Source organism: Pseudopipra pipra, chromosome 12, assembly GCF_036250125.1.
Source record: "Pseudopipra pipra isolate bDixPip1 chromosome 12, bDixPip1.hap1, whole genome shotgun sequence".
Taxonomy (NCBI): domain Eukaryota; kingdom Metazoa; phylum Chordata; class Aves; order Passeriformes; family Pipridae; genus Pseudopipra; species Pseudopipra pipra.
The window spans coordinates 13,902,738-13,920,360 of NC_087560.1; the positions used below are offsets into that span (position 1 = coordinate 13,902,738).

General features: G+C 46.6%; 1 protein-coding gene across 2 annotated transcripts in view; it reads left to right on the top strand.

The window, feature by feature from the left end:
- Nucleotides 1-17,623, top strand: part of NTRK3 (neurotrophic receptor tyrosine kinase 3) — a 222,978-nt gene that overhangs the window by 173,982 nt on the left and 31,373 nt on the right. Inside the window, exons 16-17 of one of the 2 annotated variants that reach the window (XM_064669020.1) lie at nucleotides 3,955-4,198; nucleotides 14,805-14,879. In XM_064669020.1, coding sequence (XP_064525090.1) covers nucleotides 3,955-4,198; nucleotides 14,805-14,879 — 319 coding nt within the window. The remainder of the gene's footprint in view (nucleotides 1-3,954; nucleotides 4,199-14,804; nucleotides 14,880-17,623) is intronic. The other variant, XM_064669021.1, reaches the window with a different exon arrangement.

Sequence of the window (17,623 nt, forward strand, 5' to 3'; positions counted from 1 at the left end):
AAAGTGCCTCACAAAGAAGAGTGGAAAATTGACCCATCATTTTTCCTAGCAGAACCAACAGCCTTAATTCACTTAGAGGAGGGAGATACTACAGCTGAGACACAACCTCTCACTGCTCTACCTGACCTTCCGAACAGTGTAGTCCAAAACAGGCTCTCCCACTGTCTCAGAAAGATGTCTTGTGCCCACTGCCAAAGCCTCATTGAATTGCTTCACACAATAGTGTGTCCCTAAGGCTGATATCATGCTGGAACCATGGACATCCTCATCCCTGTCCCAACCCTTCCTTGGGATGTGTCTGAGAAACACTCATGCCTGATGAAATTCATCTCCAGTTTCACTGGAGAAGAAAGCTTGTTGTATTATCTTTGGCCTTTATGAAGGAAAAGAAACTTTCCAGATGTGTGGTCCCTGGGATTGCAGCTCCTCATCTTCCAGCTGCATTTAGCTGCCAGCTTCTCCTTCCTGTGCAGCCTTGGAGAAAACAGTTCCATGCTCTCTTTTCTGCATGCTGGTGTGTGGTGGGCAGTGAAACCCCTCTGCATCCCAAAGGAAGCTGGCTCCCAAGGGAGCTTATTCCCAGCAAACAGAAACTCAAAATGCCTAAGGAGACATATGGAAAGAGAGTTGTGGGTTTGTTTGTCAGGTCAGGTATCTGCTGGTGGGAGACCGTGGAATGGGGACTGCAAGGGGGTAAGAAAGGGTTGATGATGCAGAGCTGCCTAGCATCCCTCAGCAAGCAGCAGTTTTTATAGTGTGATGATTCACCCAGCCCGCAGCAGGAGACAGTGACTCCCAGACACTGGAGGCTGGGGATGTTGGGAGTCTGTAACAGGCATTCATTCAGATGGACTTTTCCCAGTTTAACTGCAGAAATCGAAAAAGCAGTAAAATGGAAGAGGCTCACTTTAGACTCAGTTTCCTAGAGAAAAGCACAATAAATAAATTCCCCTAAGTGTTTTTAGATCTTTGTGTGCTTCCTAGAGAACAGAGAGTTTTACTGGTCTGTAATATTGACTGGTGTGGAAAAGGAAGGCGCTAGGATCAACACCTACCTGCTGAGTTAGTGGTGGCATGCACTGGGATGGCTCTACACACCTCCCAGGGCCCCTGTGTGTAAGACTATTGCTGGGGGTGCAAAAGCAGACCCTGCTGTCTGCACCAGGGGAGACTGCAATTGTGGTGTCCTGCCTCATAGAAAATATCAATAGACATGATCTTGACGTGGAGAAACACAGGCATTCCTCTCCAGGGAGCACCGCATCCCTAGGGATGGTGTGCACAGGGGCTGGAGTCTGCCAGGATGGGTGGGTGGCAAGGCTGGGTGTTCCCAGCACACACACCCACTGCTCAGGGGTCTGCAGTGACCACATCCCTCTCTGCTCACCAGGGGTGTCCATCACTTCCTCCCTTAACCTTTGTCACTGGTTTTCTAGCTTTTGTTTTCTGTCTGGGACAGAAGGAATTTTGAAGTAGGGATAATTGCACATTGCCATTACAGACCCTCTCTGCAGTCTGTAGTAAGTCGTTGCCACTCATACGGGCAATAGGTTTTGTTAGAAAAGTTGCAAAGTTCTGGTGTTTTTGTGTCAGCCCTTCTGGTGAAGCAGCCCCACAGTCAGACTGTCTTGGGACAGAAGAGGAATTTCAGGAGAGGAAGTTAGAAGGGTGATTTTTTTTTCCCAAAAGCCTCCACCACTCCATAATGGAAAAAACCTCCAGTAGTTCTTTAACAGGAAATCCACCCAATTTTATGGCCTCTCTCTAAAGCTGAATTAAACTCCTTTCCCCAGGAAAAGATGGACATACCCTCCTCATATTCCCTGTAGGCTTCTTGACACATCTAAATGTACTAATATCCTTCCTGTTTATATCATGAATGTGTTGATTCTTCTTTCCTTTGTATTATAACCATATGGGATAGAGAAAGGGAGGGAGGGACATGTATGTAGTAGAGAGGACATACTGAGATGTGTCCTGTACAGTAGGTTATACAAAGAGCCAGTGAATTAAAGGTGTTCGCTGACCATTTTTTAACCACCACATGTTCCCCTCAGACACAGACACTTCTTTAGGGACCGTTATTGTATTTTAAAAAAGTGGTAGTAATGAGATAGTAATACATCCTTCGCTTCTCACCTAGGAGTGTTTACCTTTGATGACAACAGGTATCAGCTGTAGCTAAATATGATGTAACTGCAAGGCATGACTGGCACAAACTGTCCAGAACAGTTTTAGAAGCTATTGTTTGTTCTGCTTTGCTGTTTTTAGCTAACCTGCTCAGTCCTGGCTCAGCTTCACCTGCTGTCACCATTTGTTGTCACCACCAAGTAGTTTCCTGGGGTAAACACGTCTGTGGGCTATTTAAATAAGACATCAAACAGTCATTTCTGCATGCACTCTTCTGCAGCTCCTTCAGCAAGTCTTCCTGTGTGCTGCTGCTCCCACCATACCCACAGGACTCCGAGATGCCTCTGGCAGCCCCTGCTCTGCTGCTCACACTGCTGCTCCCAGACAACTCGCCCCACATTCAGCAGCACCACCCACTCATGGCTCCCAAAAAACACTCCTGGCTTCTCAGCAGTTGTTTCTGCAGTTTCTCTCCTCTTCCAGCTGTCCTTTCTACCAGGAGAGGACCTTTAGAGCCATATTCCCAGTGGTAGGAAAGGTAGCTGAAGAGGGGGCATTTGAAAAACTGATGCTTGAACCCCAAACATCTGGATGCTCAATTCTTTGGTGCACCCTCAAGCCCAACACAATTCAGGAACAGAGATAAAGGTGGGAAACAGTTTGGATCTTGTGGTGTGTTGTTCAGTCCCATGTCAAGGAGGAGGGAAAGCTCTGAATGTGCAGTTTCAATTTGCTGTCTCTCTGTGGGGTTACTGCTGATGACAGGGGTAAAATGCCAAGAATAATTTCAAAGAGAGCAGTATGAAAGCCTCAGAGGAAATGCTGTACTGTGTTTTAGTCACAAGAAGGAAGGTCACAGCAACATTTCTTGCATTTCCCTAAATACAAGGGCTTTTGTTATTCTACCCTCACACAAATTGCTATAGGGTGAGCTCTATCAGGGGAAGAGACATCACAGAGGGAGTATGGCACAGAAAGGCTTGGTACATAGTGAGGAAGGAGACAAAAAAAGGACAGAACAGGAATTAGACTGACCTAAAGTCCTGCGTTTACAATGCACCTGGTTCAGCAAAATATTTCCTTTTGTTGCACAGGATGTTTTCTGCATCTGCTGACAGCCAGGGCTAAACTTTGCACCTGTGCTCATGCTGTCACAGTTCACAGTACCTGTGTTACCTTTGGGATAGTTTAGGATATAAAAGGGATTTTCCAGGGATGAAGCTGCTGGTATTCCTTTGAAACATTTTGTGTGATCTCTGGATGTACGAATATCAATCAGGGAGTGGTTGGTTGGTGATATGAAGGAAAGAAAAGGAGGCTGTTTGAGATTGTTTAAGATATTAGGTAGCAAGAATATGACAGATGTGGAAGAAAAGTGGGTGATATCTCTGCCTCTGGGAACTTATCAAAGGTGTAAGAACATGTAAATATGTAAATATGTAAATATGTATATGTAACATGTAAATATCCTGAGGCTCATTAGTTCTGCACAGGTCTTGCCAGAGAAGAGTGTCCATGTTGCATCAAGCCAGTGGTCCCACTGTTTTGGCATTCTGTCTCCATCTGTGGCCACAAGAGGTTGTGTGCAGTAGACTAAGGATAGGATAAGGATGTAGGGCACCCACTCACCCCCCAAATGTTCCCACAAGTTCCTGTTCTCTTAAGCTTTCATTCTTCCTTTTCACTGGAGCTGTGTGCACATCCTCACAGTGCAGAGCTGGGATCTAGTCCCCACTCCAGCAGGAACAGCGACCGTGTGGGATTCCCATCTCCTGGTCACTTCTGAGACACAACTCTATGCTTTTTGCTTCTTCCTCCCTTTAGGGCACATGGCCCAGATGCTATGATCCTCGTGGATGGGCAGCCTCGACAAGCCAAAGGGGAGCTAGGGCTATCCCAGATGCTCCACATCGCTAGCCAGATCGCCTCTGGAATGGTGTACCTTGCCTCCCAGCACTTTGTCCATAGAGACCTGGCCACCAGAAACTGCTTGGTCGGAGCCAACCTGCTGGTGAAGATTGGAGACTTTGGGATGTCAAGAGATGTCTACAGCACTGATTACTACAGGGTAAGGCAGCTCCAGCAGCAGTCTGATGCTCAGAGCAAAGGGAGACTAGGAAATGTTACAGTAAATCAGTTTTTGGAGCCCTAGGGCTCACTTGCTTCATTATTTCCTCATTGAAATATGTGCACAGATGTTGATCAGGCATCCCTAAACACTGTCCTTACTCCTGTTCAGTCCTGGCCATGCTTGTAGTTCAGACATCCACGCAGATGCCTACACATAGACTCTTTGTGATACCCCAGCACACAGTCACATGCTTTGGGATGGCTCTGAAGTCATCCCATACTTACTGCCTATTTTTATTCCCTTTTTTTTTGAAGACATTGATAAATTAAAGGTAATCCAAAGAGATGATAAAGACTACAGGCTGTGACCTCTGGTGTTAGATTAAAGAAACTTAATACAGGGACACAGAGGAAAAGCAACTGAAAGACTGACTGATAAGTGCATAAAATATGGAAGAGGAAATAATAGTCAATTTAGGTTCGACCTCAGAACACTTTTTTTCTCAGCAGGGTCATCATTTAGACAATGGAATAATTTGCCAAGGGTAGGTTGCTGAAAGCCTGTCATTAAAGAAATTCAGGAAGCAACTAGATAAAAATGCCTGGGTTTAGTGGAGAGGCTAATCCTGCACTTGTCTCTGGGGACAGACTCAATGAGCCAGGAATGCCTTTCCAGCCTCTTCTTGTGTGATCTGTGCTCGCACTGTCCCCTTGTCTTGCACACTCCCTTTGTACCTGTCTGCACTGTCCTGCCTGCCCAGGATGGCAGCCTTCCTGAAGGAACAGAGTGTTTCTTACCCTTCCCCAGCTACAGGAAATGATGTGATGTGTGAAATGTTTGAAACACACTGGAGTAGGTATTTGTCTCTGGACCATCCACCAACAGGGAAGGGCTTTTCAGGCTATGGAACCGTGGTTTCCAGCGTGATGCTTGGACTAAGGCTGGTTTATTTCTGCTTACAACATGGATCTTTGGCTTTGAGGATGATTTCTATCAGCTACCCGTGAAAGGGTTGACCTATGGTCTTGATCTGATTCAGAAAGTTTTCATTATGTGATAGACAGCTGCCAAGTGGAGTTACTGTGTTTGGGAGGAGGAGAAACGTGATCAGATTTGTGCTGAGACATATCACCTCTCCCAGGCCAGAACATCTGCTTACCACTAAGTTTAATTACCAGTGAGGGAAACAATCTTCACTGTGCAGCAGAAAAGCCTGTGCTGGGAAAAGGTGTCAGTGCAGTTACGGGGCAGTGATGAGGAAAGAGAGGTGTTGTGGTCCCACCACAGCTGAAACTTCAGGATGGAGCAAGTAGGAAAGAGAAGAGCCCAGGGGAAGATGAGGAGCAGCCCATGTTCTTGCCTGCCTTCTTCCCTTCAGCCCTGTTAGTCCTGCCCCAAACCACAGCCAGTGTCACACTTCTGGGGACAATCCCAGCTGAACTGGTGTTCTGCAGCACCGAGAGCTCTCTGTGCAGTGGGAGAATTTGCTGTTATTGACATGTGAAGGCTGGGAGGGCCCCCAGAAAGTGAGAACTGAGATGATTTCCACAGTTTGTCGTTGTTGGATTTTTCGTCTTCTCTATGGTGGTGTCCTGTAGACCTCATCCTGTCTGTGCAAAGTGCTTTGCTGAGGACTGCTCCGTGATATCTCATGCAGTGTTGTAAGTCTTTTTAGTGGACTTTTCCCTACATAGACAAATTACCATGTATGACTAAAGTAGTAACTAGTTATCACCTGTTTACCAGAACAAGAGCTGAGTTTCAGCCCAGCCCAGCCTTTTGTTCTTAACTGATTTTCCTTTCTTTGTTTTCACTTATTTTTAGTATTTTTAAAACTCTTGCTCACTATGTTCATTCATGGAGGCCTTTTCTCTCCTAAAGTCCAAAGAAGGGTCCTAGCAAAACAAGGTTCTGATTGCCCACACTTACACTGGTGGCATGAGGGGCAGAGGGTTTATGTGACTGGCCGAAGGCCAAAGCAGGAGTCAGTGGCAGAGCTGGGAAGGCTACCCAGGCCAGCAAAGAGCAGAAGTGCAGATGCCAAGTGTCCTTCATCCCTCCTCCAGCCACAGTCCAACCACACTCCTCCCAGCAAATGAGCGAAGAAGCTCAAGTTGGAGAACTGACCTGCTCCTGGGTCTCACCTAAGAAAGGTGGAGATGTGGCTGAAGATCTGAACTTTTAAAGACTTTGATGCTGCCCCTGGTCACATCTACAACCTTCCTGGTGAAGTTCCCAAGCCTGTTTCCTGGTGTTTGTGTATGGCACCTCTCCCCTTGTGCACAGCCTGCCATTGCCACCAGTGGGACCTGGAGTAAAGTTCTGCTTCATATGGTTTCTAGAAAATATTGCTTGGTGTGTCCGAGCTGCAGCCCGGGGAGAAACTGTAGTTTGTCATTTTCTGGAAACACGGGGAAAGATTCCACCTCCAAGCTGACACAAAGTGACAGGTCTGGAGCTCTCTGCAAGCAGACTCACTTCAGTCTGCCCTGTCCCTGTGTTTGCTCCTGCCCAGGCCCCACATGCCTGGATAATTGGGCATGTGGATATATGATATCTTAAGTGGGATATATGAGCATGTTCCAGGCTGAGAATTTGTTCCTAGGCATTTTCTTTCTTTCCCATGTTTTAATCTTTTAAGACAAAGAAAGAACACCATCTGGCTCCAGCATTTGTGGGATGCAAAAGTGCTTTAACAAAGGTGAGCTGCTTAATTTTCTGTTGCACATTTGGATACAGAAAATAAATATTTGAGTAACAAAAGCAGCAGAGAGGCTTGTTTCCCTTCTCTGCAAGGCTCTCCGTGTTCTGCCTGAAGACAGATGCGTCCTTTTCCTCCTGCATCACAGAGGGATCCCGTCAGCTGTTTCCTTTAAACCTCCTTTCAACAAGACAGGATGGAGAGAAGATGGTTGTGGAGGTGGAAGTGGTGGGGAGAGGTGGATCAGCATCTGATTAGAAAGCGGAGAAAAGTGGAGGAACTGGGGAGACAGAGAGAAGTAGCCCAGCTTCTGTGTGAAGAGAAAAGGCGGGGATGCTGAAGAAGCGTTTCTGTGCTGTGTTGTGTAACGTGCTGTGCAATCTTTGGTGTGGGTCTCTGTGGGAAGGCAGGATGGAAAATATCCATACTGCAGAGAAAAGATTTGGGCGGATTTCGTTTTCCTTGTTGTTTTCTTTAAAAAACTGTGTGAGTAGGCGACTTTTTTTAGGTATGACTCAGGACTGTGACAGCAGGTGGTGGGACGCTGCAGGTCAGGGACACTGTGCCTCACCCAAGCTGAGTGTGGCATGGAGATTGCAGCCAGTCAGGCACATGGTGCCTGCCCGGTGCTGTCCAGGGAGCTGGGGGCTTTTGTTGTGTCTGGGGGAGGAGTGTCAGAGCTGGAGGCATCTTCAGGGCTGAGATTAGAATTCCCAGCTTCTCTTTCACCCTGCAGATAGGGGTTTGGTTGCTCCAAGAGCCCTTCTGTGGCTCTGAACCCCCCCAAACTCCAGTAAAATACAAATAATTTTCATTTGTCCCCCAAAATGCATAATTCAATTCCAAAACAAAATCATGGTCACTGTCCAGGAAAAGGGCAGGCACAGTCTTAAATTGTAATCAAGACTCCTTAAGAACTCCCAAGGTAATGTCCTAACATGGGTAGGACATCATCAGTGAAGATACATGTCAGATAGAGGAGGGATCTATGTAGGCATTAAACATCATTAAGACATTCCTCTGTCCATATTTCCTCTATTCTGCCCTTCTGGCATCCTGCCCCAAATCCTGGGGTGGGCTGGAAACCTCTTGGGGATTTAGTTCCATCCTTTCCCACAGGTTTGTGCTGGGTGTTCTTGTGGTCACAGTTCATCACACAGAGGACACCTGCTTGTCAAAAAAAGACACGTGAAGGACTTGCAAAGGGCTCTGAAAGTGTTTTTGTATTTCTAGCAACACAGAGATAGATAAACATAATAACAAAAATGCTCCCTGTTTCTCTGTCCTCACTACTCTGGAACATTGTTTGGATTTGGGACAGACAAGGTTTTCAGGAGGAAGTAATATCTTTTAATAGAACACATGATATTGTTGGAAGGAGGAAAAAGAATGAATTTTAGGTACACAAAGCCTCTCTGAGCTCTTTTTTTATTATTATTTTCAGTTGTGTTGGTTGGTTTAATAAAAGATTAATATCTCTCCCTATGAACCTTGGTGCTCACACCCTTAGACCATCAGAACCAAACCAACATTTTTGCTATGACTTTGGCCTTAGGTCAGTGTTCTTTAAAAAGTCTGGGATCCCTCCTCCTCTGAAGCATGAAGGTTTACTGTGTAAACATTTTCTTTCTTATCTTTCTTTAAAATGGCCAGTAAAAACCCCATATTCTTGATAATTTTCAGTACCCATTGTAAGGTTGCTTTCTGATGACCATCTCCCATCTAGACCATCTCTCTAGTTGTTTTCCACTGGAGTTCAAGATTGCTTTCTTTCTCGTGGGTACAGCTAGTTATTTTTCCAGTGAAGTTTGCATGTGAGCAGTAGATCACTGAGGTTTAGCAGCTACCTGGGTCATGCTCCTTTGGAGCCCATTAGTGCCCATGTGGATCCATCAGCTGTACAACACCCACTTTCATGTCTCTGATGCTTTCTTTGTTGTTTTGCTGTCCGTCTCATGCAGAGTGTTTACAGCATGGGAGGTGGATCCTAGCAGAGGGAAACTGCTGCTCAGAATGGAGCCCTGTGATGAGTGTGCCAGGGCTCTGCAGCATCACCTGCTAAGAGGAATGCCAACAGGCAGAGAGGAGCAAAACTCCCTCTAAATTTCTGTCTGGGATATGGTACTGCCTCACTCTGGGAGGAAAAAAAGCTGCCACTCTCGAGTTTTATGGCAGACCCGGCATCTGCCGGCAGTAAGTCAGCTCTGGACAGAGAGCTGGCCAAGCTCCCTGCATCCAGACAGTGTCCTCAGGCTCAGATTTAGTGCTGATGGGTGAGGGAGAGCAAGCCTAGTCCCTGGCCATGCTGGCTGTTGAGTGGGATCTCGTGTAGAAGGTACAATGTTTTGTGTCACGTTGAGCTTCCAACAGCAGCACCATTTCCAGCACCTCAGTGCTGTGCAGGTGCTAAGCATATGTGCATTGCCTTTTGTCTCCTCCTACCCCTTCTCTGAGGTGAAAAATGTGATGTGCTGCTCTGTCTCCATCCTTTCTAGTTGGGTTTCGGGAAGGGTTCGTATCTGTAAATATGTATGTCATTAAGGAAAAGTTTTAGAAGTGAAAAGTGCTTTAATTTTCTCCTGTCTTAAGATGGAGTCTGAAAACATGTCTCACTTTGTCATACCTACATGAATAAGGGCAAAACGTCTGATAGTGACCTGAAGATGTGACCTCTAGTACTGATACAACTGTGCCAGCCAGGCAGAGCCATAGTCTTCTGGGTGCAAGAGCCCATGTCTGAAAGTATTATATCCCCCTCTTGGCATCTTTTTATCCCATGTATCCCATCATCCCTGATTTGTTATTTCTTTCCTCATTCTCACTGCCCCACTGTTCTCATTCCCCCTAGATGACACCTGTATGCACCATGAGGTGTGGATGGCTCGTGCCATGGTGCCTCAAAACTGCCCTGACTGTGGGTCTGGGGGCAGAGGAACCAAATTCCCCCCAACGTGCAGTAGGGTTGAAAAGAGGGGAGGGGAGGGAACCGCTCAGTGTGGGTACGTGGGTTAAGTGTCTCTGTGCCTGTCCTGGTGTGTTCTGCTTGCAGGAAAAGTCAGTGTGATATTGAACGTGCCGGTCTTTGATATCTCTGTGGCTCCTATAAAAACCCCTGCAAATTGGATTCACAGCACAGCTTCTTATCTCCTGAAAGGAAGATGTAACAGCATCATCTTGTGTTTTAGCCAGACGTTTTCCCTCAACACTTCCCTATTTCTACACTAAGGGAAAAACAAATGTTGAGTCTTTTTTTTTTTTCCCCTCCTGTTTGAAACATTAAGAGCCCTTCACACAAAGCAGCTCAAGTGCAGAAGAATTAATTGGGGAAATTAGGGTGTGCTGTATTCCTGGCATTTTCTCAGAAACGGTAATTGCCCTAATTCTCCACCCTGTCAAGACCTGCATCCGCACCCTGTTTTCCTCCTCCCCTTTTCCTCACTGTCTACCTGTTGTTCTCCTGCTTGAGTTGCTGTTTTCATGCTGTTGCCATTTATTTCATTCCAGTAATGAGAGGGATGTGGCAGGTGAAGAGCTCTCACAATCTGGTGACATCTTTGAAGCACAGGCACAAAAGAGCAGTTTGTTTTTGGGAAATAAAAACTCCCTGCTCTGGTACTTGACCTCCACGCTCACCTCTTCTCCTGCTCGGGGTATGTTACTGCTGTCATTGCAAGTCATTTGGCTCAGGATTTTTGTTTAATATAGTCTCAATATTCACCTAAACACTGACCTCCATGCTTAACCCCTCTATGTTCCTCCCAGACCACCCAAACCCTCACACACTTACTGAAAGCTAATCAAACTCAGGATCTTTCAATCAAATCTCAGCCCCACTCCCAGGCATTTGAATTGAGGCTTTTGATTTCTCCCAACCACTGGGCTGAGATCCAGAGGCCTGGGAGCTCAGAGCCTTTCAGTTTAGCTTCCTGATGGTTTTTTAACCTTCCATTTGCAGAGATCATAGATGCAGCCAAACAGGGAGGAATTTTTTGTTGTTCAGTATTTCCTAAAACACCTGGTGATGTACGTGGCAGGTTCGGATTCGATGGAGATGACTCTTCCAGTCTTCCCCATGCTGACTGGACTTTGGCTGCTCTTAAAAGCTGTCCAGGCTGATGTCTGCTTTCCTGAGAGCTGGAAAGAGTGCTGGGAGTAACCAGTCAAATGCTGTAGCCACGTGAGGGCTAGTAACACCATCCCCAGAAGTCAGAGATTCAGTTCAGTTCAGAAAGCTGGGGTTGTTTCTCAGTGCAGCCAAACTACCGAACCCTGTCACCTGTGCTGTAAAAACTTGAGACAGCAAATTTCCTGCAGGGAGTTCAGGAGCCCTTTCCCTCAAAGCAATTTCCTTCCCATAAAACTTAACTAGGGAGGGCAGAACTCTTTTCCATTTTCAGTGTTCCCTGGGTGCAGCCAACAGATCCAGGGAGGCAAGAGAAGCTACTTGTGATCCCCATCCATCCCTGAGTAACTTTTCCCTCCCCCTGACTGTAAGACTGTTTTTTCCCCTGTTCTAACTTTTTTATCCAAGTATGATTCCAAACACTTGCTAGAGGCTGCCTGCATGCAGTGTGCTTGCTTCCTCCTGCTGTCCCCACTTGGAACATCCCATTAGCCTGAAAGCTGTGACATACGGGGAAAAGAACACAATGCCTCATTTTGAGCCACGAAAGACTCTCTCATGGTGGAGATCCATCCAAAAGTGTCACCAGAAACAAAAGGATTTTGTAAGGTCAGATCAGAGAAGCTCATGGTTCCTGGGTTTTACCAAGGTGGCCTGATTTAAACTACAGCCACAGCAGAAGAAGGTAGAGAACCATATGCCAGGAAGCTTCATTATTCCAGCATAGGTGGACCAGAAAGAGTATAGGTCCTTCTGAGCATACAGAAATGAACAGTTCATGCTTTGGGAGGAGCACTGCCACTTACAATTGAGGGTGACTGGGATGTGTAAATGTAAATCCTCCCCTCCCATCTTGTCTAGGTTGTTGAACCCATTTCCTCACTTCATCCCAGCTGGCCCCTGGCCTCCTCCTGCCTTCCCACCTGCAGGACCATGATTTCAGCTCTTCTTTACCATGAGTACAGCCAAGGGATCACATACTGGTCAGCAAAGGTGGGGAGCATCCCCAAACCTCAGTATCATCAGCAAAAGAACTGGAGGCAGAGCAGTTATAAGCCAATTTAGTGAGAGCAAGGATAAATTACGCTTTGCTTCAAGACAAACTGAAGACCTCCCTAGAAAAATTAAGATGCAAGTATCTTCATCAACCTCCTTAATTAAGATGCTTGCATGGAAAGAAACCACTGCTTTTCTTTTTTCCTCCTGATTCCTGCATGGTCAGAGTTTCTGTGTACTTTCCCCTCCCGATCCCCACCCTCATTTCATAGTCTTACCTCTCTCACAACCCCAGCAAGCTCCTTCTCCCTGCCAGCTGGATGGAGAAAGCCCCTATTTGCAAGCAGCTGTCCTTAATATATAGGCTGTTTAGGGCTCAGCTGTCAAAGAGAGCATGTTCAATGTACAATCAAGGGGCAACGATGCACAAAATTGCGCACACACACGAAATGGGAATCTTTTCTCAGTGTGTGTTGAGCTTTGCACGCTTAAGTGATTCCACCTCTCTCTTCCCCATCCAATTACGTGGGCAACACATGATAAGATTGCTAAAGGAATTAGTGAGGAAAATCTTTATGCTGCCTAATCAATACTGTTCTTCTCAGCAGGAGGCATCTCCCCCCTCTGGCCTCAGCCATGTTCTCATTTGCCCTCTGAAACACAAGTCCACCTTCTCTTTATTTGTGGTGGCCAAGTGGAACAACAGCAGTGTGTCTGTTGGAAATGATTGTAGTTTCAGAGTTTCTTCATTTCCTAAAAAAAAAAAAAACAAACCTAAAAAAAAATTAAAATGTAGTAGAGCCCTGCCAAACCCATGTTTCAGGTTTTTAAAGAGGTTTGATGTGTAGGCCAGAGAGACCTTCCATCCCTTTCCGCTGTGTGGACGTACAGGAATGGTCAGCAACCTTATAGGCAAAGACAAGGGATGATAATTTTTCTGAGCATCACTGAGGCAAGACGCCAGGTTTTATGGGCCACTAGACTGATCCAATATAGCAAATCCTGTGTTCCACTGTGGATTCTGAGACCAAATTATCAATTAATGTGAAGCATTAAAAAATTCAAATCCCTTTTAGTTCCCTGCAGTCATTAGTGACAAGATACAATATCTATAGCTCAAATGCTTTGCCAGCATCCCCTGGCAGCAAGGCAGAAACTTCATTCCTATTTTTTCAAACATATACAAAGAAAACATATGAGATCAGTGGTTTTTACAGTCAAATTCGGCTGCCTGTCCATATTTACTTAGATGGAGGAATAAATCAGGTTTGGGTTACTCTTCAGGTTAGTTATTTGTTATTGGAATAAATGCATGGTAATAGATCTGACAGAGGAAGATGTTTCCCTTTCAGCTCTGTGTTTGAGGTAGAATTTGCTTTGTTCTGCACTATATTATATTGATGTTTTTTTCCCACTGCTGGATGACTTCATTTGCTCTACTTCTTTCCAACTTCCATACCTCTGCCCCAGCTGGCTTTAGGATACAGCTTTATGCATAGATTTCTCTTTACTCTTCCCCTAATTGTAACACTGTAATGCAAAAGCAATTTAAACAACCAGCATGAACCAATTTTCTAAGCCTTTTCTCCACCCATTTCCTACCTCAGCTTTTTGGGAAGGGAGGTGAGTCAGTTGTTCTTGGGACAATTCCCCAAGCAGAATGAGCTGTCAGATACATTTAGCAGCTTGGTTTCCACTGCTAGCGCAGGGTGGGAAGGTGCCCAGGGCAATGACCAGCTGGACACACTCTGAGGCCGTATTTCAGGAATTCCCCAGGCAGCTCTCAGCCTGAGCTCCTCAGTAATACAGTGAGAAGTGTACCACCAAATCACCATGCTCACCAACTCCCCTTCCATCTTGGGATTTTGTCTTTGCCCCAGTGGGAACACAAACAAGCTCACTAGAAAGTCAGCAGAGCTTATGCCAGTCCTTCACTCTCAATTTGCTCCCTGTCCCTTTTCCTTTCTCCCATTCTCCAAATCTCTCCTCCTTTGATGCAGAGGAAAATGTAGTCCTGTATTTCGTGCTCCAGCATTTTGCTTCCCTTGTCCCCTTCTAAGCTCCAGTTTTGCGAGTGCTGGCAGGTTTGTGGGTGATTGGAAGCTGTGGGTTTAGGTATTTTCTTCCCCAGCCTCTGACAGTGCTGGTGGGACAAAGACTTTGGGCAAGTGTAGGGTGCTGTGTGAGATGCTTCACTGGTACATTTGGCCCACAATACTGTTAACTCTGGCTAGCCTGAACTTGCTTGAGTAAAGATATCAGGGCTGGGTCTTGTTCTGCTGGCAGAGGCAGATGAGTCCCTGCCCTGTGCCCAGGAGGGCTGGCAATGGTCAAGGAGCAGGATGCTTAAGTACCAGATATGAAGGAACTGCTCAAGCATCCTAAAACTTCTCTTGTCTGGAGAGGAATTCTGGGTCCCCCAAGGGATGACATTCTATATGAGCTTTCTAGGTGGCTTCTCAGACCAAGGAGAAGTTTCAGGAGGCTGAGTCTCCCTTGACTGTTGCCCAGCTTGCCCTCCCTCTGCACTGGTGCAGGTGATCGTGTGGGGTGCAAGGTGGTGGTGACTGGGGCCAGAGGGTCTCACCTGCCCCTTGCCCTCACAGCAAGGGCTGCATAGTGTTGGGATGTTGCAGCCAGTGAAAGACTTATGGTTCAGTTAAAGACATACCCTTTCCCTTCTTGTCCCCTTGCTTCATCCCCCCCCATCCCTCCCTCCCTCTCTCACCCTTCCCTTCTCTTTTGTTTGTCTCCTTCCCTTGTTTTCACCCATTCACTGTCAGGAAGGGCCGCGTCCGAAGGGCCAGTTCAGCGCAGCGTGGCAGCGACAGAGACTGGCACCGCCGGCAGCTGCAACAGTGAGTGCATCTTGAACCCTGGGGCAGCTGGAAGCGGGGGACTGGTGCTGCTTGAGCATGAAATGACACGTGGGGTTGAGTGGCTTTGGGACTAGGTCGGGTCTAGTGCGTTTTGGCAGCGAAGGGGCTCTTGTCTGTGGTGGGAACTGCACACGTTTCTACTATAACGGCTCTTGGGGCTTCTTTATATGGTGAGATAGTATGGGATGAATGGAGAAGTCCTCAGCGCAACCTTCCTCTGTGAGTGTCCAGGCTGTGCCTGCACTAGTGGACAGTGCAGGCTGTCCTTGGGCTCCGCTGGCAGCAAGTGCAGCATGTTTTGTCTCTGTGCAGCTAAACCACCCCATGACTCCAAGCAGCGTGGCATTTGCACTGTTCACTGGGACTGTCCCCTCAGCAGCTGTTTGGATGGTCAAATTGTCATGGGCTAAAACCAGACCATTTGAGCAGCTGGACTGTCAGCCTGACACTTTTGTCTGGTAGTGTGGACACTTTCTCTGTATCTGACCAGTTGGATGCCTGCAGCGCCAATTGAGTGGATGTCAACTATCGCTGCCCACTGCTGCTCCCACCCCTTGCCCAGAGGGGAGACAGCGAGGGACTGGTGCAAGTTTGAAGCTCTGACAGAGCAGCAGAGTTTGGTTTTGCCAAGGCTGTGGCTGATGGGAGCCATGTGAACTGTGTGAGCCCGCTGAGGGCTGGTAACACCTCTGTCTATCCTGCCCTCCCTCCCACAGAGCCAAGCCAGCATCCCGTGGTGCTGCAGCCTCTGTGTAGGATCCTCAGCCTGGTATGTCCCTGCCTGTCACAGCATCACAGCACCCTCCTCCAGCCAGCTGGAGGGTGAGCTGCAGGAGCCTGTGAGAGGTGGAAACATAAAGCTTGGTTGTCCTGTGGGATTTTGCTGCTGGCACACAACACAGTGCTCTGTTGATCCAGACAGTTAGGGTGCCTTTGCTTGAGCCCGTTCTGGAAATGGAACGAACTAATCCACCCAAGCTGCAGAGCAGTTATGACTCCTTATAAGTTAAGACTTTCTTTCTCAATAGCTTCCCTGTGCCAGCAAGCCCACAGAGATGGGCATAAATATTTATAAAGTAGCCATGGCAGGGATAAATTACCTGGGTCCAATCACCCAAACCTCGCTGTGGCATTGCAAGGGGAGATATATACTCCTGGCCCACTGATGCAGGACTGGCTGCCCCACCACCTGGTGTCGTGGTCACTCCTCCTGCTCCAGCAAATGCCTGCATAGTTTTAAGCAGCTGAGTGGATCTTGCAAATCGAAAGAGCAGGTCTCTGGCACTTCCTTGACTGTTGCCAGAATCACGTGGGAGTGTGAGTTTAGATATTGCTGATTTTGCAGGGGATATGTCAGCAGATGAGATTTGCCACTGAAAGGTGATTTTGTTACGTTTATGCCTTTCTGAGCCAAAATTGAATTGTGGGGTGTGGATGGGAATTTAGTTCTAAGCACTGATGTAATTTTGTATCCTTGGCCCTGAAGGCAGTTTTTAAAAAATTATTTTCCCCTGTGCCCTGACACTATTTTTTTGCCTTTGAATCATGTCCTTATGACAGAACAAATACTAGGGTTGACCTTTGCAATGTGACATAATAATATGTGACTTCTTTATAGCTCTTTTCATCCAAAATTCTTGGCACACTATGAATCTGATCTTGCAACCACTTGCCACTGGGCTTAGCACTCACTGCTCCAAGCAATCCCTGGGGAAGCCAGAGGAGCATAGAAGTGCTATACATGGTGTTACTGGAAGGATCAGGCCTTAGAGAAATGTAGCACATGTTTGTGAATAGCCATACTTTGGAGAGAGAAAACCTTACTCTCTGATTTATTACTTTTATTTGCTATCAAAGTGCCGTGCCCAGCACGAATATGACAGCCTCCTCTTGGCTACAGTATCATGGCAGGTAATGCTGGGGCTGTGTTGATAGCTATTATCTACCACCCTGTTGCCTTCTTCTTATTATTTTTTTCCCAGCTCTAAAAGCATGTTAATTAATAAAATCCCTTAGCTTATCCTGCACCATTTGATCCTGCAGAAATCACAGCATTTTATCTTATTAGTAAGTAGGAATTAAAGAATTAAAACTACTCAGGGGGGAAAAAAGAATATAATCACTTTGCCTGGTCATCCCTTCTGAAACAACCTTGCGTTTTGCCCTCAGAAACCCCAAGCTCAGCCCCTATGGCTTGGCAGAGGATGGAAATCCCAAATCAGTGAGTGCCTGATCTGAAAACCACTTTGTGTTCTGTTATTCCTGCTGTGAAAGGGAGAGCCCAGTTAGGTGCATGAAGAAGAGTCAAGTAGTGAAATCCCAGCCTTGGACTGGGCTGCAGGTCCCTTCCATGCTACTGATGTCCTGCTGCCATGGGAAATTCAGTTAGTTCTCCTGTGCCTCAGTTTCCCGTTGTTAAAAGGTGATCCCTGCTCATCCTCACCAAGGAGATTCACATGAAAAAAGATTGCAAGGGATGCAGTCATTATGGTGTTGGGAAACAGGTAAGTACCCTAGGAATATGTAGGGAATCTGAGAACTGAGACATTTGTGGTGAAGTTACACAGAGTGAATTTTGGAAGCACTTAGTAGCTGTAAAATTCAAAGAGTGAAGCAGGCAGGATCCATGCACCCACCTCTTCTTGGTATGTTCAAGATGGGTAGAACAAGGAAGGAGAGCTGCTCCACCTTCTTGTTGATGGGAAGTGGTTAAATCTGGGGAT